The sequence below is a fragment of the Carcharodon carcharias genome, chromosome 2, assembly GCF_017639515.1.
Source record: "Carcharodon carcharias isolate sCarCar2 chromosome 2, sCarCar2.pri, whole genome shotgun sequence".
Lineage (NCBI taxonomy): Eukaryota > Metazoa > Chordata > Chondrichthyes > Lamniformes > Lamnidae > Carcharodon > Carcharodon carcharias.
This window is the reverse complement of record NC_054468.1, coordinates 127203894-127225481: the sequence shown is the minus strand read 5'-3', so window position 1 is coordinate 127225481 and position 21588 is coordinate 127203894. Positions and strand designations below refer to the sequence as shown.

The 21588-nt window shown below is 47.8% G+C and overlaps 1 protein-coding gene across 4 annotated transcripts in view; it reads right to left on the bottom strand.

The window, feature by feature from the left end:
• Positions 1 to 21588, bottom strand: part of LOC121275411 (nesprin-1-like) — a 198822-nt gene that overhangs the window by 107081 nt on the left and 70153 nt on the right. For all 4 annotated transcript variants that reach the window (XM_041182983.1, XM_041182984.1, XM_041182985.1 and 1 more), the window contains 7 exons: positions 19256 to 19438; positions 18164 to 18310; positions 15537 to 15691; positions 13024 to 13171; positions 10574 to 10668; positions 8754 to 8991; positions 5946 to 6140 (listed from right to left, as the gene is read on the bottom strand). In XM_041182983.1, the coding sequence (XP_041038917.1) occupies positions 5946 to 6140; positions 8754 to 8991; positions 10574 to 10668; positions 13024 to 13171; positions 15537 to 15691; positions 18164 to 18310; positions 19256 to 19438 (1161 nt within the window). The remainder of the gene's footprint in view (positions 1 to 5945; positions 6141 to 8753; positions 8992 to 10573; positions 10669 to 13023; positions 13172 to 15536; positions 15692 to 18163; positions 18311 to 19255; positions 19439 to 21588) is intronic.

Sequence of the window (21588 nt, the reverse complement as noted above, 5' to 3'; positions counted from 1 at the left end):
CTCCCATCGCTCTACACTGACCATCAGTGAGAGAGACAAGCTCCCATCTCTCTACACTGACCATCAGTGCCAGAGACAAGCTCCCATCGCTCTACACTGACCATCAGTGCCAGAGACAAGCTCCCATCTCTACACTGACCATCAGTGCCAGAGACAAGCTCCCATCGCTCTACACTGACCATCAGTGACAGAGACAAGCTCCCATCTCTCTACACTGACCATCAGTGACAGAGACAAGCTCCCATCTCTCTACACTGACCATCAGTGACAGAGACAAGCTCCCATCTCTCTACACTGACCATCAGTGACAGAGACAAGCTCCCATCTCTACACTGACCATCAGTGCCAGAGACAAGCCCCCATCTCTCTACACTGACCATCAGTGCCAGAGACAAGCCCCCATCTCTCTACACTGACCATCAGTGCCAGAGACAAGCCCCCATCTCTCTACACTGACCATCAGTGCCAGAGACAAGCCCCCATCTCTCTACACTGACCATCAGTGCCAGAGACAAGCTCCCATCGCTCTACACTGACCATCAGTGACAGAGACAAGCTCCTATCTCTCTACACTGACCATCAGTGAGAGAGACAAGCTCCCATCTCTCTACACGGACCATCAGTGACAGAGACAAGCTCCCATCTCTCTACACTGACCATCAGTGACAGAGACAAGCTCCCATCTCTCTACACTGACCATCAGTGACAGAGACAAGCTCCTATCTCTCTACACTGACCATCAGTGAGAGAGACAAGCCCCCATCTCTCTACACTGACCATCAGTGACAGAGACAAGCTCCCATCTCTCTACACGGACCATCAGTGACAGAGACAAGCTCCCATCTCTCTACACTGACCATCAGTGACAGAGACAAGCTCCCATCTCTCTACACTGACCATCAGTGAGAGAGACAAGCTCCTATCTCTCTACACTGACCATCAGTGACAGAGACAAGCTCCCATCGCTCTACACTGACCATCAGTGACAGAGACAAGCTCCCATCTCTACACTGACCATCAGTGAGAGAGACAAGCCCCCATCTCTCTACACTGACCATCAGTGAGAGAGACAAGCTCCCATCTCTCTACACTGACCATCAGTGAGAGAGACAAGCTCCCATCTCTCTACACTGACCATCAGTGACAGAGACAAGCTCCCATCTCTCTACAGTGACCATCAGTGAGAGAGCCAAGCTCCCATCTCTCTACACTGACCATCAGTGACAGAGACAAGCTCCCATCTCTACATTGATCATCAGTGACAGAGACAAGCTCCCATCTCTCTACACTGACCATCAGTGACAGAGACAAGCCCCCATCTCTCCACAATGACCATCAGTGACAGAGACAAGCCCCCATCTCTCCACAATGACCATCAGTGAGAGAGACAAGCTCCCATCTCTCTACACTGACCATCAGTGACAGAGACAAGCTCCCATCTCTACACTGACCATCAGTGAGAGAGACAAGCTCCCATCTCTCTACACTGACCATCAGTGACAGAGACAAGCCCCCATCTCTCTACACTGACCATCAGTGAGAGAGACAAGCTCCCATCTCTCTACACTGACCATCAGTGACAGAGACAAGCCCCCATCTCTCTACACTGACCATCAGTGACAGAGACAAGCCCCCATCTCTCTACACTGACCATCAGTGACAGAGACAAGCTCCCATCTCTACACTGACCATCAGTGACAGAGACAAGCTCCCATCTCTCTACACTGACCATCAGTGAGAGAGACAAGTTCCCATCTCTCTACACTGACCATCAGTGACAGAGACAAGCCCCCATCTCTCTACACTGACCATCAGTGACAGAGACAAGCCCCCATCTCTCCACAATGACCATCAGTGAGAGAGACAAGCTCCCATCTCTCTACACTGACCATCAGTGAGAGAGACAAGCCCCCATCTCTCTACACTGACCATCAGTGACAGAGACAAGCCCCCATCTCTCCACAATGACCATCAGTGAGAGAGACAAGCTCCCATCTCTCTACACTGACCATCAGTGACAGAGACAAGCCCCCATCTCTCTACACTGACCATCAGTGACAGAGACAAGCTCCCATCTCTCTACACTGACCATCAGTGACAGAGACAAGCTCCCATCTCTACACTGACCATCAGTGAGAGAGACAAGCTCCCATCTCTACAATGACCATCAGTGACTGAGACAAGCTCCCATCGCTCTACACTGACCATCAGTGAGAGAGACAAGCTCCCATCTCTCTACACTGACCATCAGTGAGAGAGACAAGCTCCCATCTCTACACTGACCATCAGTGAGAGAGACAAGCTCCCATCTCTCTACACTGACCATCAGTGAGAGAGACAAGCTCCCATCTCTACACTGACCATCAGTGACAGAGACAAGCTCCCATCTCTCCACAATGACCATCAGTGACAGAGACAAGCTCCCATCTCTCCACAATGACCATCAGTGACAGAGACAAGTTCCCATCTCTCTACACTGACCATCAGTGACAGAGACAAGCTCCCATCTCTCTACACTGACCATCAGTGACAGAGACAAGCTCCCATCTCTCTACACTGACCATCAGTGACAGAGAGAAGCTCCCATCTCTACACTGACCATCAGTGAGAGAGACAAGCCCCCATCTCTCTACACTGACCATCAGTGACAGAGACAAGCTCCCATCTCTCTACACTGACCATCAGTGACAGAGACAAGCTCCCATCGCTCTACACTGACCATCAATGAGAGAGACAAGCTCCCATCTCTCTACACTGACCATCAGTGAGAGAGACAAGCTCCCATCTCTACACTGACCATCAGTGCCAGAGACAAGCTCCCATCTCTCTACACTGACCATCAGTGACAGAGACAAGCTCCCATCTCTACACTGACCATCAGTGACAGAGACAAGCTCCCATCTCTCTACACTGACCATCAGTGACAGAGACAAGCTCCCATCTCTCTACACTGACCATCAGTGACAGAGACAAGCTCCCATCTCTACACTGACCATCAGTGACAGAGACAAGCTCCCATCTCTCTACACTGACCATCAGTGAGAGAGACAAGCTCCCATCTCTACACTGACCATCAGTGACAGAGACAAGCTCCCATCTCTCTACACTGACCATCAGTGAGAGAGACAAGCTCCCATCTCTCTACACTGACCATCAGTGACAGAGACAAGCTCCCATCTCTCTACACTGACCATCAGTGACAGAGACAAGCTCCCATCTCTCTACACTGACCATCAGTGAGAGAGACAAGCTCCCATCTCTCTACACTGACCATCAGTGAGAGAGACAAGCTCCCATCTCTCTACACTGACCATCAGTGAGAGAGACAAGCTCCCATCTCTCTACACTGACCATCAGTGACAGAGACAAGCTCCCATCTCTCTACACTGACCATCAGTGAGAGAGACAAGCTCCCATCTCTCTACACTGACCATCAGTGACAGAGACAAGCCCCCATCTCTCTACACTGACCATCAGTGACAGAGACAAGCCCCCATCTCTCCACAATAACCATTAATGACAGAGACAAGCTCCCATCTCTACATTGATCATCAGTGAGAGAGACAAGCCCCCATCTCTCTACACTGACCATCAGTGACAGAGACAAGCCCCCATCTCTCTACACTGACCATCAGTGACAGAGACAAGCCCCCATCTCTCTACACTGACCATCAGTGACAGAGACAAGCTCCTATCTCTCTACACTGACCATCAGTGACAGAGACAAGCTCCCATCTCTCTACACTGACCATCAGTGAGAGAGACAAGCTCCCATCTCTCTACACTGACCATCAGTGACAGAGACAAGCTCCCATCTCTCTACACTGACCATCAGTGACAGAGACAAGCTCCCATCTCTACACTGACCATCAGTGACAGAGACAAGCTCCCATCTCTCTACACTGACCATCAGTGCCAGAGACAAGCTCCCATCTCTACACTGACCATCAGTGACAGAGACAAGCTCCCATCTCTCTACACTGACCATCAGTGCCAGAGACAAGCTCCCATCTCTCTACACTGACCATCAGTGACAGAGACAAGCCCCCATCTCTCTACACTGACCATCAGTGACAGAGACAAGCCCCCATCTCTCTACACTGACCATCAGTGACAGAGACAAGCTCCCATCTCTCTACACTGACCATCAGTGACAGAGACAAGCTCCCATCTCTCTACACTGACCATCAGTGACAGAGACAAGCCCCCATCTCTCTACACTGACCATCAGTGACAGAGACAAGCTCCCATCGCTCTACACTGACCATCAGTGAAAGAGACAAGCTCCCATCTCTCTACACTGACCATCAGTGAGAGAGACAAGCTCCCATCTCCCTACACTGACCATCAGTGAGAGAGACAAGCTCCCATCGCTCTACACTGACCATCAGTGACAGAGACAAGCTCCCATCTCTACACTGACCATCAGTGAGAGAGACAAGCTCCCATCGCTCTACACTGACCATCAGTGCCAGAGACAAGCTCCCATCTCTCTACACTGACCATCAGTGACAGAGACAAGCTCCCATCTCTCTACACTGACCATCAGTGACAGAGACAAGCTCCCATCTCTCTACACTGACCATCAGTGACAGAGACAAGCTCCCATCTCTCTACAATGACCATCAGTGACAGAGACAAGCTCCCATCTCTACACTGACCATCAGTGACAGAGACAAGCTCCCATCGCTCTACACTGACCATCAGTGACAGAGACAAGCTCCCATCTCCCTACACTGACCATCAGTGAGAGAGACAAGCTCCCATCTCTCTACACTGACCATCAGTGACAGAGACAAGCTCCCATCTCTCTACACTGACCATCAGTGAGAGAGACAAGCTCCCATCTCTCTACACTGACCATCAGTGAGAGAGACAAGCTCCCATCTCTCTACACTGACCATCAGTGACAGAGACAAGCTCCCATCGCTCTACACTGACCATCAGTGCCAGAGACAAGCCCCCATCTCTCTACACTGACCATCAGTGACAGAGACAAGCTCCCATCTCTCTACAATGACCATCAGTGAGAGAGACAAGCTCCCATCTCTACACTGACCATCAGTGAGAGAGACAAGCTCCCATCTCTCTACAATGACCATCAGTGAGAGAGACAAGCTCCCATCTCTACACTGACCATCAGTGAGAGAGACAAGCTCCCATCTCTCTACACTGACCATCAGTGAGAGAGACAAGCTCCCATCGCTCTACACTGACCATCAGTGACAGAGACAAGCTCCCATCTCCCTACACTGACCATCAGTGAGAGAGACAAGCCCCCATCTCTCTACAATGACCATCAGTGAGAGAGACAAGCTCCCATCTCTACACTGACCATCAGTGAGAGAGACGCTCCCATCTCTCTACAATGACCATCAGTGACAGAGACAAGCTCCCATCTCTCTACACTGACCATCAGTGAGAGAGACAAGCTCCCATCTCTCTACACTGACCATCAGTGAGAGAGACAAGCTCCCATCTCTCTACAATGACCATCAGTGAGAGAGACAAGCTCCCATCTCTCTACACTGACCATCAGTGAGAGAGACAAGCTCCTATCTCTCTACAATGACCATCAGTGACAGAGACGAGCTCCCAACTCTCTTCACTGACCATCAGTGACAGGACTCCTATTTTTCTACAGTGTTCAGTGGATCCTCCAGTGTTTGAAGGATGTGCCCAAACTCTTCAGTCTCTAATGTTCTACAACCCGTTACAGCTTTTAGCTTCCACCCTGCTACCTCCCCACCTTCTGTTCCTAGCCCCCATTCTGCACCCCCTTTGTCACAATATTTTTTGACTCCCCAAATCCTTCCAATAAAGACTCAATGTTCATTTGTTTCTTCCTCTGAAGTGTTTCAGGATGTTTTAGATGCTACACAACACATTACAACATGGCCAATTGTACAACGTAACATCACCAGAGTAATTGAGTCGATACTTACCTTTAATAAAATATTCAGTTGCTTTCTCTGTTCCTCTAGATGGATGTTGGCTGCCCTCCATTGCTCTTGGACATCGGTGAGCTCAGCCTGGAGGGCAGCCTCGGCCCCACTATCAGCAGACAGCAGGAGTTGTTTCCCCGCCTCCACTGTCAGGATGTAGCTCCCCTGCTGACGCTGCAGCACTTTCTCTTTCAACTGCAAGTGAGAGAGAAGGTGAAGAGTACATTCATCAATGTCTTGAAGGGATGGTCTGTTGGGATCCGAGACACAAGACATTAGACTGATCTCTGAATTAGGATGATAGTCAAGATGGCCAGAGCCAGAAAGTGTTGGCAGCAATGGTCACACTTACGAAATACCAGAGCTGCTGACCATGCAAGAATTTCTTCTGGACTCTTGACTTTAAGCAGTGCAGTAATTAATGAGTTAGACACGGTAAGAAATTAATACGCTAGAAGATGCTGCCACAATGCAACAGGATTGGGCACTAACATGGCACGACGGGATTGGACCCTGCCACGGCGCGACAGGATTGGACGCTGCCACGGCGCGACGGGATTGGACGCTGCCACGGCGCGACGGGATTGGACGCTGCCACGGCGCGACGGGATTGGACGCTGCCACGGCGCGACGGGATTGGACGCTGCCACGGCACGACGGGATTGGACAAAAACACGGTGCAATGGGATTGGATGTTGCCACGGCGCGACAGGGTTGGGTGGTGTCATGGCGCGATGGAATTGGACACTAATACAGCGAGACAGGATTGAATACTGCCATGGCCTGAAGGGAGTGGGCAGTGTCACAGTCTGACAGAATTGGGTGAGGATACAGTAACCCGGAATAAAAACTGAAAATGCTGCTCAGCAGGTCAGGCAGCATCTGTAAAGAGAGGAGCAGAGATAATTTTTCAGGTCAATGACCATCCATTAGAATTGAGCATAGTCAGAGGAGTAATTGGCTTCAAGCAAATCCAGGGGTAGGGAAAGGGGGAGGGAGGAAAGAACAAAAGACTTGTGTGATAGAATGGAAGGCGAAAGAGATTGAATGATAAAAGGGAAGATGGTGCGAGGAGAAAGGAGATGGAAATGAGAAAAGTAAAGAAACAAAAGACGGGCCCAGTGGACATGTGAATGAGAAAAACAGAATCATCATCAACAGATGCCATCCAAAACAAAATTAAACAACTAAAGAGCGCAATCATTAAGACTTGAAATTGTTGAGCTCGATGCTGAGTGCAAAATGTTGTAAAGCGCCTAACTGATAGATGAGCTGCTGTTCCTCGAGCTTATGTTGAACTGCATTGGAACGGAGTAGGAGGCCGAGGACAGAGAGGTCAGAGTGGAATTGGGATGGAGAATTAAAATGACAGGTGATCGGAAGCTCAGGGTCACACTTGTGGACTAAACAGAGATGTTCCACAAAGCAGTCACCAAATCTGCATTTGGTCTCCCTAATATAGAGGAGACAATATCACAAGCAGTGAATCCAGTATACTAAACTTGAAAGTACAAGTAAGTCACTGTTTCACCTAGTAGAGTTTGTGACCTTGCAGTGATGAGAAGGGAGGAGGTAAAGGGCCAGATATTGCATCTCCTATGCTATCGTGGAAAGATGTCTGCAGCTGGGGATTGGGTGTTGGGGGTGATTGAGGAGTGGACCAGGTTTTCAGGGAGTGAACATTATGAAGGGAATGTGTGTTTGGTGGTGGCATCAGATTATGAACATATGAATTAGGAGCAGCAGTAGACCACTCGGCCCCTTGAGCCTGCTCTGCTATTTGATAAGATCATGGCTGATCTGATTGCGGCCTTTACTTTCCTGTTTACCCCGCTAATCGTAGATTAGGAGGTGGCAGAAGTTAATTCGAGTTTATTTGTATTCAGGGTGGTGGACATTAACTGGGGGGGAGGGGGGTTCACTTGTGCTCCTACATAATCGGAACAGACTGAAGCTGCAGCTGTTGGGTTTGGAGGTGCATGTTTGTAATATGTGTCAATCTGAATAAAAGCTTCAAGTTTGTAAAGTTTAGGCTCTGGTTTTATCCTTCACCGGCTGGCTATTTGAGGAAAAACATTGGAAATAGGGAAGGATGATCCGTGGAAGCTGAGGACAAGGGGAAGCCCATCTGGTTCTGGGAGGGAGGGGAAGGAGTAAGAGGAGAAGTGGGGGGAATGGAACAGACACAGTCGAGGGCCCTGTCAACCACAGTTAGGGGGTGGTCCTCGGCTGAAGAAAAAGGGAGACATATTTGAAGCGTTGGTATGGAAGATTACATCATCAGAAAAGGTGCAATAGAGACAGAGAAACTGGGAGAGTAGACAGGAAGCAGGATGTGAGGAAGTGCAGTGTTTGTGGGAGTCATTGGGCTTGTAGTGAATATTGGTTGATAGCCTATTCCCAGAAATGGAAGCAAAGGAGATGAGGAAGGGAAGGTTTCCTCAATGGTACTGGTCGTGGAAGCAGCAGTGGAGGAAACAGGGCGCAGGCACAGTGACTCCAGGGGAATGGGCACAGATGTGCACACAACGTGAGAGAAATGGGTGCAGAAGCAGAATCAGGGAGGACTGAGTGCACATACAGCAGCATGGGGGACTAGACAGGGACTGTAACGTGGGACAGGAGATGGATACGGTAAAGCAGGATTGAACACTGGGACTATACCATGGAATAGTCTATAATAGTACATAACAGAAATTCTGGATTACTCTTCTCCAGTGCACATCCCATTAATTTGCTGCGCCCTCTGACAATGAAACGGCTATATGACGGTGATGTTGGATTCACTTTGGTAACTGTTGCGCTCACCTGCACCTCATCCAACAGAGCCCTGGCCTGCTGCAGGGCGATGGGAGCTGCACTACTCCACCTCCGCTCAAGCTGTTGGGACACGTCCAACAGCCACTTCCTCAGCTTCTCCGCCATCTCCCGGTAACGCTGCCACTGCCGGATCTGACTGTCAATAATCCCCCTCCGCTGCTGCGCACGGCGAATCACTCCTTGCCATTGGTTACTTAGCATGGCCAACTTTGAGTTAAATTCATCCCTGAGGGGGAGAACAAAAGATAACTAAATTAAGTGTTTTATTAGCGCCAAGCTATTGCTCGCCCCCCCGGTCTCCATCATCAGGATCTGTTATGCGTTTCTCAGGTGGTAAAATACTTCTGATCTGGGAACACAAGAAGCCATTTAGCCCCTTGAGCCCGTTACATGGGAGGATGACATTCAACCACTTAAACCTGTTATATAGGAAGGGGCCATTCAACTCTTGAAACTGTTACATGGAAGTCTGAGGAGGCAATTCAACTCTTCAAACCTGTTACAGAGGAATAGGAGGAGGCTATTCAGCTCCTCAAATCTGTTACATAAGATCAGGAGGAGGCCATTCGGTCTTATACCCACTCTGTCACTCATTTAGGTCATGATTGATCTGCATCTTACCTCCATTTATGCATTTTTCCTCCATATCTCTTAATATCCTTACCAAGCAAAAGTTTATCCATTGCGGCCTTGAATTTTTACATTGACCACTCCCCACCCCCACCAGCCTTAACAGCTTTCTGGTGGAAAAAGTCCCAGATTTCCACAATGCTGTGTGTGAAGAAGAGCATCCTGATGACACCTCTGACCAGCCCAGCTCTAGTTTTAAGCTGACATGCTTATGTTCCTGCTCCACCTGGCCCACAAGCAGTGTTATAAAGGCACTCACCTTCCCCTGAAGCTGTCCTTGCCTCCCTTCAGCTCTTGGCTTTCCCAATGCTTGGGAAACATGACCTGACTGGCTTCTGTTAAATCTACAAAACAGATTAAATTGGAGGCTGCCAGCCTCAAAGGAATATGGGAATGTGTTGGTTGCCTGCCCTTTGTCCCACACCTCTGTAAAACCCAGAAGTGGGTTATTGGGATCAGGGTTCATCTTGTAAAAATATTAACATGTGATCTGAAGCCAATCCACACACTTTACATGCTAAATTGTAACTCACGGCCTCCAAGAGGCACTTGTAGGCCAGGGGAGCAGGGGCAGAGATAGCATTCTAAGGGAGTGAGTTCCAGAGAGCAGGGCAAATTGGCTGAAGGACCCCCTGATGTTGGAGTGGAGAATTAAGGTGGTATCAGAGGGTGCTCACAGGGATATTGAGCAGATCATGACAGTAGGGATAGGCAATACATGGAGGGATTCACAGATAAGCTACAGGAACTTGGTCAATTCTCCAGGCCATGGGTAGCCAGTAGAGGCCTGCAAAGACTGGATGATGAATAAATGGGCCTTGCAGGTCAAAATCATTTAAATTCCACCCTGATTTGATATGTCCATCTGAATTTCTTTTGAACTGAGTGAATTTTTATTACACCAAAATTAATCAGATATTAATTCATAAAGAAGGTTTATTCTTTTGAAATAATGGACTCTCTAAGACAGAATTACTGCCCTTGGACACATGACAGGACTGTGAGCAATGTTCCCTCTAATTTTCTTTTGTAGTGCACTGCATGTTTCTCGCACTGCATGGTTCCTGCACATCCGCGCACCTGAAAGGGATCGACTTCTTGCGCACAGTCCCCTTCTCGACTACAGTGTGGCCGTGCACCAGTTTCCTCAGAGTGAATGCTGACCACGAGGGTCTTACCTGTCGTCAACCTGGCCTTGCTCCAGTAGATGCTGTCCATCACTGATGATGGAGTGCAGGATCTGCTGACGGCTGAACATCTCCGCCTGAAAAAGCTGTACCAGAGAGGAGGAGCAGTGAGAAGGAATGAATTTGCTGTTATATCATGACTGATCGCATCTGCTTGGAATGCCCCAAAGGTCACTGCAGTCAATGAGTTACTTTTGAACAGTGGGTACTGATGTTAAGTAGGTAAACAGTTCAGTTTTAGTGTGGTCACATTTGGGCCAATATTTAACAAATCAGATAAATGACTGACTAATCTGTCTTTGGTGGTGTTTGTTGACCTGGATACTGGGAAAATTCCTCTGCTCTTCTACAAATCCACCTGAAGAGGGAAACAGGATTTCTGTTTAATGTCTTGCCCAAAAGATGCCACCTCCAACAATGCAGCACTTCCTAGGTACTGCAACGGGAGTGTTGGCCCAGGTTATGCAATCAAATCTCTGGAGTGGGTCTTGAACTCATGACCTTCCAACTGAGAGCAGAGAGTGTTACCAATTGAGCCAAGGATAGGTACCCAGAGCAGTGGACAGACACCCAAAGGCTGTTGTATATCATCCTTGAAGCACCAGTTTTTTTTAAACATTGATTAGGTTGACAACAAGGGCAACTTGGGCAGGCAGTTCAGAGGAGGTTTATTAGATTGATACTTGGAATGAGTAGGTTGTCTTATGAGGAAAGGCTGGGCTTGTTTCAACTGGAGTTTAGAAGACTGAGTGGAGACTTGATTCAAGTGTATAAGATGCTGAATGGTCTTGACAAGGTGGACATGGAAAGGGTGTTTCCTCTTGTGGGTGAATCCAGAACTAGGGGGCACTGTTTTAAAATTAGGGGTCACCCTTACAGCACAGAGATGAGGAGAAATTTTTTTCTCTCAAAAGGTTGTGTGACTTTGGAATTCTCTGCCTCAGAAGGTGGAGGTGGGGGTCACTGAATATTTTTAAGGTAGAGGTAGATAGATTCTCGCTAGGCAAGGAAATCAAAAGTTATCAGGGTTAAATGGGAATGTGGAACTCAACACAAACAAACCAGCCATGATCTTATTAAATGGCAGCGCAGGCTCGAGGGGCTGAATGGCCTACCTCTGCTCCTATTTCGCATGTTCGTATAATTTATGTACTCTCCAGTTGTGCAACTTCATCCACAGCAGCATTCATCAGGAGAGAGTGGGTGCAGGCCATAACAATTCCTACTTAGTGCCCGAAAATGGTAGAGGCCTGTGCTCTCAATTTCCTGATGGAAGGGGTTCTACCCAAGGAGTATGCTTGTCACATTCAGCCTTAGCTGTCCTCTAGCTTAATACACTCAGCTAGGGGATTTTTTTTTTGTTCTTGGGATGTGGGCAACACTGGCAAGCCAGTAATTATTGCCCATCCCTATCTACCCAGCAGGCATTAAGTGACAATCACATAGGGTGGGACTGGAGTCACGTGTAGTTCAGACTGGGCGAGGCCAGCAGGTTCCTTTTCTTGAAGGGCAGTTGGGCTTTTTATGACCATCCTGGAGTTTTCTCGATCATTTCACTGGTGCCAAACCACCTGTTATTGAATTTATTGAACTCAATTTCATGCCTTGTCATGGCAGAGGTGTGATCAAAGTTAGTGGAAATTTCCTCAGATACAGAGTTTAGACTCTACCCAGTTCAAATGGTCAACAATCTGAAGTGCAAATCCCCACAAAACAGAACTCATTATTGGCGACATGGTCACTGATAAGGGGTGGTGCAGTTAGCTCAGTTGGCCAGATGGCTATCGTGTGGTTCAGAATAACACCAGAGACCATTCCCGTTCCAGCTGAGGTCGACTTGGGACCTGCCTCCTCGTCCTACCCCTGAGCGTGGAAGGCAATGGCAAACCATCTCTGGGGGTAAAAAAACAGCCAAGGGAATTGCTCAGGATGAAGCAGCAGGCAATCAGCCAAGGGGCTGGTTTGGGCAGAGCAATCACAAAATAGAATGGTCACTGATAAGTCTATAATACTGGATTAAATAACTAACCACTGGGTTAGTTCTTTGACACAAAAATGCAGCAGGACTTAAAAAAAAAAATCCAACAAGACATTCATAACCAGTGCACAATGTGCTTAGCTGAAGACCCCTACCAGTGGTCATATTGTCCACTGCTAGTCCATGTTGTCTAATGATTTCTTATTCATTTCATCCGGGAATGTGGGGCATCACTGAGAATTCTGGCCTTCATTTCCCATCCATAGATTGCCTTAGGAAGCCAATCCAGAGCCAACGGTTGGTCTCCTTAAACCGTTGCAGCTTGTGTGCTGAAGGCATCCCCACAGTGCTGATTAATGAGGGAGTTTAACCCAGCGTCAGTGATTACATATACATATCAGAACAGTGCTTGGAGGTGAAGGTGTTCCTATTGCTATGTGTGTGTATCCAAATCTCCACTTGCCTCGTGTGCTCTCTGCTGCTCCAGAAGGTTCTGGTAGTTTCCGGATATCTCCACGGCCAGCTTCTGTTCGGTTTGGACCAGGAACTCCATCCAGGTTTCGCATTTCTCAAGGAACGTCTGGTGCTGAAGCAGGAACGCTTGCAGTTTACTGCAAGAGCAGAGGGGGGAAGGTGGGAAATTCAGTCGGTTTAACAAAAGGGAAACCACAAGAGTCCAGGAAAAATCAGTCAATCCACCAAGCTCACAGAAATTAGTTATCGGAGTAAGCTGAACTGCCAATCATGCTACACAGACCCAAGCACAATGGGCCAAATGGCCTCCTTCAGTCCGGTATGATTCTATGAATGGAGAATATTGATCAATGGGTGCAACCACAACAGCTGTTCCCCTGTGGAACCTGGAAATGTCCCCCTGGCCCAGTGCAGTTAGTTCGATTAACTTTATGTTATATTTACTGTAGTGAGCTAACAAGGCCAAAAGTGACAGCTAATATATTTTGATCAGGGGAATGGGTAGAAACAATAGATGCTAAATGGTACAATCTTAAAAGGCTGGGAGGAAGAGAGAGATTATATAAATCTTTGAATATGGTTGAACAGGTTTACAAATGCCAGGAAGTTAAGCTAACCATACATTAAGACTAGTTCAATCCCAGCTGAAGTATTGGATCCAATTCTGGCTACCACCCTTTCGAATGGATGTGAAAATTTTGATGGATCCATAGAGGTTTGCTAAAATGGTTCCATTGATGAGGGATTCCAGTTATATGGATAGACTGGAGAAGCTGGGGTTGTTCTCCTCACTGCAAAGGAGGCCAAGAGATTTGATAAAGGTACTTAAAATCATGAGGGGTTTTAGATTGAGTAAATAAAGAGAAGCTGTTCCCAGTATCTTAAGGGTTGATAACCAGAGGGCAGAGATTTAAGGTAATTGGCAAAAGAACCAGAGGCTGCACAAGGAAAAACTTTGTATGCAATGGGTGGTTAGGATTTGGAATATACTGCCTGAAAAGGTGGTGGATACAGATTCAATATTAGCATGGATAAATATGTGGAGGGGGAAATATTTGCAGGAATATGGGGAAAGAGCAAGGGAGTGAAACCAACTGGGTTGCTCTTCAAAAGAGCTGTTACAGACTCGATGGGCTGAATGGCCACCATCTGTGCTGTACTATTCTATGGGTAGTATTTAATGGAGGCGATGGGAGTCTTGCCCATTAGCTGGAGAGTCCCCCGTTGCCACCTTTCGGGAAGGCCTGTTGAATTAAGTGCCAATCATGCATTTAACTGGGCAGTGGTGGGGCTTCCCCGGGATCAAAGGCCCTGGGGTGGAAATTGTGCCTCCCAAGAGTTGCTGGCCAATCAAAGGCCAGCAGCTGTGCATCTCCTGGCAGCATCACTGGGCGGGGTGGGTGAGCGGCTGCTGCTGTTAATGCACCTACCCGGGGCCCAGGATCGCTGAGGGACCCAGGCCACAAGTAAGTGAAGGTGGTATGGGGTCACGGGGGAGGGCTGGGGGCTGGCAGCAAGGGCAAGGGCTCTCGGTGGCCCCCTTCCTTCCTGATGCCAGGTCCCTTGACCAGGCACTGTGTACCTTTGCCTGAGGGACACCCCCCCCCCACTACAACCCACCCTTCCACACCCCGGAAGCCCAAAAGCGACCCCAATATCATTTGCTTATTTGCATTTCAGCTTCCCAGATGGGTTAATGCTAGCAGAAGTGGGAAGAGGTCCTTAGGTGGGTATTAATTGCCCACTTAAGGATCTCAATTGGTGGCAGGGCAGGAATGCTGTCCATGGGCCTTCCTGCCTCAGACTTAATCGGGGTAGAGGTGGGAAGGTGACAGGGTCCCCACCCTCCACCCTGGTTAATTGCCCCCCCGCCACCAAACTCACCTTCAAGGGAGGGCATTAAATTCTGCCCAATGCATCTACGAATATCAGCCTGGATTATGGGCTGAAGTCTCTGGAGTGGGGCCCAAACCCACAGGCTTCTGGCTCAGAGATGAGGGTGCTACCCCTGTAATTGTTCTCACTGAGACCAGAGCTATATTTCCAAATTGCTGTCTGTCTCAATGCACCCGAGATTTCAACAGAGGCCCCCTCTGCCCCTTCCTCCCACGCATTCCCAACGCCTCCCCATTGTTCTCAATAACAATGGAACAGGAAGAAGAGCAGCAGGGGCAGGAATGAGAGATCAGGGCAGAAGATCACTCGTTGTTACCCCGTATTGTTGGCACTGTGTTCACTGCCAGTTTTGACCCAGTTATGTTCTGGTGAAGGGAAAAAAGCACCAAAGGAAATTTCAGTGCAAGTTCCGCCAATAGAAACTCCTTAATTTTTGGCATCACTGGGATCCAGTTAGACCCATTCACATTTCTAACCAGGGGCCACATTCTCTCTGAACAATTGAGTGATGCAGAATGTTTAGCCTCAGTACATTTGGCAATGATTTACCAGTCTGACACTGTATTCCACTGAATGTAGCTCACAAGCAGTAAGTTGCGGACTTACCTAAACCTCTCGGTGGTCTGGGCGGAAATCGAGGACCAGTGCCTGTTCAATGTCTGCATGCGTTTGATCTCCTTGTCGTTCAGGGGTAACCTGTAGCCCAATTCATTCAGACGATCCAGGTCAGGGACCGTACTGCTGAACCTTAGCATCTGGACCTGTGAAGTGCAAAATAACCCACTGTTATCACCCCACCTTCAGTCTGGAACACTGCAGGTTGCTTCCTAAACACCAATCTGAATTTCTGAACTGGTCACTTTGAATAAAAATTAATGACCAGGGTCCATTCAATGATTCCAGAGGGGACCCTCAATTCACAGGAATATTGAGGACGGAAGGAAGTCATTCACTTTCTTACTCATGGATGGGAGCTCCTTGCATCATCAGATCTTCCTGTACTGCCTAGGCCCAGATATGACCATAGCTCCACACCCTGGACTAGGAAGCTCTCCCCTCATTCTACACCCAGAAATTTACCCTCTAACGTAATCCCGCAATTTCACAAATGTCAAAAACCTTCATGTTCCCTTCTCACTTTCAGTTTTGTGATCTTTTTATGCTACATTGCTAGATGTCTTGGTTTCAAGCCCCACTGCAGCCTCGCCCCTCTCTATCTCTGTACCCTCCTGCAGCTCTACACATCCCTAGTTTTCAATGCTGCAGCACTGGCAGCTGTCCCTTCACCTGCCTAGACCCTGAGCTCTGGAAATTCCACACTAAAACCTCTCAGCTTCTCTACCCTCTCGCTTCCATTTAGGTTCCTTAAAACCTACATCCTGGAACAGTCTTTTTGTCATCTGTTCCACTGCCTCTTTGTGTGTCAAATGTTGGTTGATAATACATCTTGGGGCCTTTCATTAAGTTAAAGGTTCTATATAAATACAATTTCTTCCTGTTGTCTTGCAGGCACTGTAAAGGAAAGAAAAATCTAAATTCTCAGCACGTTTCCAGTTCACAAGCAAACCTGACTGGATGGATAAAAACCTGAGAAAAGAGTTACAATAGACTTTATGCCTGCAACTTGTACTGGTCTGCTTCATGTCCGACTATGCACTGTCCTGTGAGCGAACGTCTGCCTTCTGGGAAATAACAAAAACAAAACAGCAATTCCACTGATAAAGCAGGCTCCTTTTAAATGACACTGCCAGGACTGCTGAGATCAAACCTTCTCACAGCGAGGGGAAATCCTGGTGTGACATCTGAACCACCTGGTCTGAAAGAATCAGCCGAAAATTCAACCCCGTCAATCAGGGACCATAAAAAGCCCAATTCCCCCCACCACCCCCACCCCACAGTGCAGACTGACTGAAACAGGAACAGGTAGTAGGATGGTTTCATTGGCAATTCATGCGATCACCGACTGTGTTATTAGAATCCACTCCCGTTCTCAGGGCACACAGAGCCCTCTGTTCCTACGTCCAGACTTAAGCATCTCTGCCCCCATTACAATATTACTCTGCAGCAAAGTAAGGGTCTAGGGTTACAGAAACACAAATCATTAAATGTAGCAACGTCACAAAAAATGTGAACAATGCGGCAGGGTAAATTTCTAGAGGAATAGAATATCATAAGCAGAGAAGCTGTGTTAAACTTGTATTGAACCTGAGTCAGACGACATTTAAGAGTACTGTGCACAGTTCTGGTGTCCATATTTTAAAAAGGATAGAGAGGCGCTGGAGAAAATGCAAAAACAATTACAAGGACGATACCAGATTTGGGGGGTGCGGGGGTGGTACAAGGACCAGGAAAGACTGAACAGGCTTTGGAACTCGCTACCCACACGAAGGGATTGAGGTAAATGGCAACACATGCACTTAAGGGAGAAAGGAATAGAAGGATATGGTGATAGGGTGAGGTGAGAGGATGAAGGATATGGTGATAGGGTGAGGTGAGAGGATGCTCATGCAAAGCATAAACACCAGCACAAAGAAGTTGCACTGAATGGGCCTTTTCTGTGCTGTAAAAATCCACACAGTTCGATGCATTCACCTCATTTATGCTGGGACAAATACACAAAATCCTTTCACTTTAAACTATCATTCAACTTACGTCCCAATTAAAGAAGGTACATGATGGGGCGGCGGTGGGTGGGTAACGACAAACGGGCAACTGTGAATTGGCAACCCATGTTACACCCAGTCTGATTTTCTCTTCAGGGTGACTCAACCCTGCCCAAAGCCAATTTCTCCCTGGTTAATAGGCTGGACATCATTTCCAACTTAAATTTTCCAGCAAATTCCTGAGGAGCAGTGTGGTGTTGCTGCAAATTGGGAGCTTTAAAAGGGAATACAGTAGAGTGAGAGGCCACTCTGTCCGAGATGCATTGTGGACAGTAAGAAGGAACCGTAACCAAGTGGCCAGGCCATGTGTCCTTGTATTAGGCAACTGGAGGTGGATTGAGAAGATTTATCCATTAATGACAGGTTGGCTCAGAGCAGCAACAAAGAGGCATTGGTGAAATGTGTCTGTGTGCCCCTCGTCTTGATTTAAAGCCTGAGAATGCCAGGACAGCAATGGGAGGATGAAGGCACAGCAAGAAACCATGAAAATCCAAACCAACAGGAAATAGAGGTACATATGCATTCATGTCCCTTTAATATCTCACCCAGAAAACAAAACAACAATCTTACCTTCAGCTCCTCCATCCTATCCTGGATTAGGGTCAGGTCAGATGATCGGTTGGGATCTTGCAATTTTAGCACCTCATCGGCCTCGACAATCCACTTCTCCAGGGCTTCCAGTCTCCTGCTGAACGCCTCATAATCTTGAACACCAGCCTGTGGTGCGAAATGTTCCCAGTGAGAGGCTTTATAGTCACAGCATTTCCCTTTACAGACCCCTTGGCTCGTTCGGTAGCACATCCTGCTCTGAGTCAGAAGGTCCTGGGTTCAATCCCCACTCCAAAGACTTGAGCACATAACCCAGTCAGATCTCCACTGCAGTACAGAGGGAGTGCTGCACTGTCAAAGATGCCATCTTTCATAGAAGTTAAAGAGGTTTCATCTGCCCTCTTTGAGAGATGTAAAAGGTCCCTTGGCAGAAGAGGAGGGGAATTTTCCAAGAGTCCTGGCAAGTATTTATCCCTCATCCAACAGCATCAAAAGCAGACTTGTTCATTATTCGCTGGGATCTTACTGTACACAAATCAGTTGGTGCATTTATATAGCTCCTTTCACAACCTAAGGGCATCCCAAAGTGCTTTAAAGTCAGTGATGTACTTTTGGAACGAAATGGCTATTGTAATACGGATAAACATGATACTTGCTGACAGGAGCAGAGTGCTGGGACTGCTATATTATTGAAGCTGTCTAGTCCAGCGCTCACTAATCAATGCTCACCACTGAATTGGATTGTCTGGTCATTTATCTCATTGCTGCATGTGGGATCTTGCTATGCACAAATTAGTTGCCACACTTAAAAACTACAACAGTGGCTACATTTCAGAAGTACTTCAGTGGCTGTGAAGTACTTTGGGATATGCTGAGGTCATGAAAGGTGCTTTATAAATGCAAGATCTTTCTTCCTCTCGGAAGCTGCCATACAGAAGGTCTGTAAACTGTCTATACTTTGAATTTTGAGTTCTGTAGGCATTCTGAGAATAAATGAAAATTGTGCCTGACTTGTTACCCAAGTAGCTTGAGAAAAAAGTTGCAACTAATTGTGCTAAAGCAAAGTCCAACTGTCAGATGAATTAGTTATAGGAACCGAATTGTCGGAGGTACCTGTAGCACATTCCGCTGCCTGCTGAGAGCTTGCTCCAGAGAAGACAGTCGCTGGGTGAGGAACAGCTGGTCAGATTGAATAGCAGCCGCTGCAGAAGAGTCAACCTGCTGTCTCAGCTCTTCTCCAAGGTCCGAGAGAACGTGAAGAGAATCTCGCACTGTTCCCAAATCCTCCAGCAGCACCTGCAGTGGGAATTAGAGAGAGAGAGGGTTTCACTTAAGGACAGGGCTCGCTGTAGTCTGGCAGGTTCAAAAGGACTGGAGAGTTTTCGCCTCACATTCAACAACCCTGCCTCCAACCTACTCCAGCCTTCTGCCATCCTGTGTGCCTCAAATCCTGGCTGATCTGTATCCTAACTCCATTTACCTGCCTTCGTTCTGTAACCCTCAATAACCTTACCTAACAAAAATCGAACCATTTCAGTTTTGAATGTTTCAATTGACCTAAAACAGCCACTTGGGGGAAGAGAGTACCTGATTCCCACTGCCTTCTGCGTAAAGAGGTACCTACTGTAATTTTAAGCTTATACGTTAAGTTTCTTTAAACCTCATCTAGCTTCCAATGCTACAGGCCTGACTAGGACTGAGCGTGCCTGAAAAAGGCAGCATGGTGTGCGGTGTCATGGGACCATTGGAAAGGCGTAAAAAAAATGGCTGCAGGAGCTGTCGCAGATTGTGGAAACGAGAGTCACTCAGTTTAAAAATGGTACAGTTCAGCAAGACACACCCAGAGATCACAGCATTTCCAGTTCTCCGACATTGCATAAATCTCTTGTAATCGGGGTTGTCAAGCTGGTGGCAACCAGGTCTAAATTCGAAACAACACTGGGCTCATAACCACTGACTGGACAGCTGAAGGTGCTGTCTAATAAAACAAGCTTTTAACGCACCCAATCTGGGCTGGACTCTGGTCTCAATCAACAGGTAGGTGAAAGTATTCTAAACCAGGCTTGTCCAGCCCACAGCCTGCCTTCCATGTGGCCCCCAGTGAGTCTATTGAAAATGCCAGTAGGATGGGTCAGTGAGTTTGAAGATACCTGCAGGGGGCTGCTCCTCCAATCACGGCCTGTTTTGCTCCCGGTTCAATAGTGAGCCTATCAGCAGCAAACATGGTGGAATAGCAGAGACCGGCAACTCTGGAGCGCACAGGACCTCCACTCATCACGCTCCCCTCCCACCCCAACCTGGCTTTTCGTGTTTTGGCCCAGCTCTCCAGCCACGTTCCCCCGGTTCCTCCCCGCATTCCCCCCTGCTTCTCCCTAGTTCCTCCCCGCGTTCGCCCCTGGTTCCTCCCCGCGTTCAACAGGCCCTCAGTGCTCCCCTTGGTGGGCACCCATATTCAGATGCTGCTAAGCCTCAGGCCTCTCTCCTGCTCTCATTGTACCCCCCCCAATCCCCGCAGCTAATTTGGTGAGTGAGAGTAAGTAAGTGAGTGTGAGGGTGGGTGAGTGAGTAAATGAGAGTGGGTGAGTCAGTGGGGTTAATGAGTGAGGGTGGGTGGGTGAGGATGGTTGAGTGAGTGGGGGTGAATGTGTGTATGAGAGAGAGAGGGATTTTTTTATTCGTTCATGGGATGTGGGTGTTGCTGGCTAGTCCAGCATTTATTACCCATCTCTAATTGCCCTTGTTCAGAGAGCATTTATGAGTCAACCACATTGTTGTGGGTCTGGAGTCACATGTAGGCCAGACCAGGTAAGGACGGCAGATTTCCTTCCCTAAAGGACATTCATGCTCCAGATGGGTTTTTATGACAATTGGCAATGGTTTCACAGTCATCGTCAGATTTTCAATTCCAGATTTTTATCGGATTCAAAATTCACCATCTGCTGTGGTGGGATTCAAATCCAGGTCCCCACAGAATTGCCCTGGATCTCTGGAATACTAGACCACTGATAATACCACTATGCCACCCCCCCCTCTCTCTGACACACACACATACACACCCTGATACTTGAATGTGAGGAGATTGGCAGAGTTATGGGGACTGATTGGATGGCTCTTTCTGGGACAGGCTGGCACAGGCACGATGTGCTGGGGGTGGCCTCCTGTGCTGTATCACTGTATGATCTGGCACAAAGATCGACTTAAGAAATTTCAAGTTGCAGAAGATTTCAGTTCATTAGTTAATGTTGTGCTTTTGTTTTCACACTAAAGATTTAATGGGCTTTCTAGGCCAAAATGTGCACCATCTTCCATTGGTGGCATCAGTATATTTTGGTGTGAAATTGAGTTGGGTGAGTTTTAAAGATAAACTTTAAATGCCTCAAAATGTTTTGACAATCCTAATTTCTATTATATGTGAAGGCGGGGCTAGATGGGTCTTCACTTCCTAA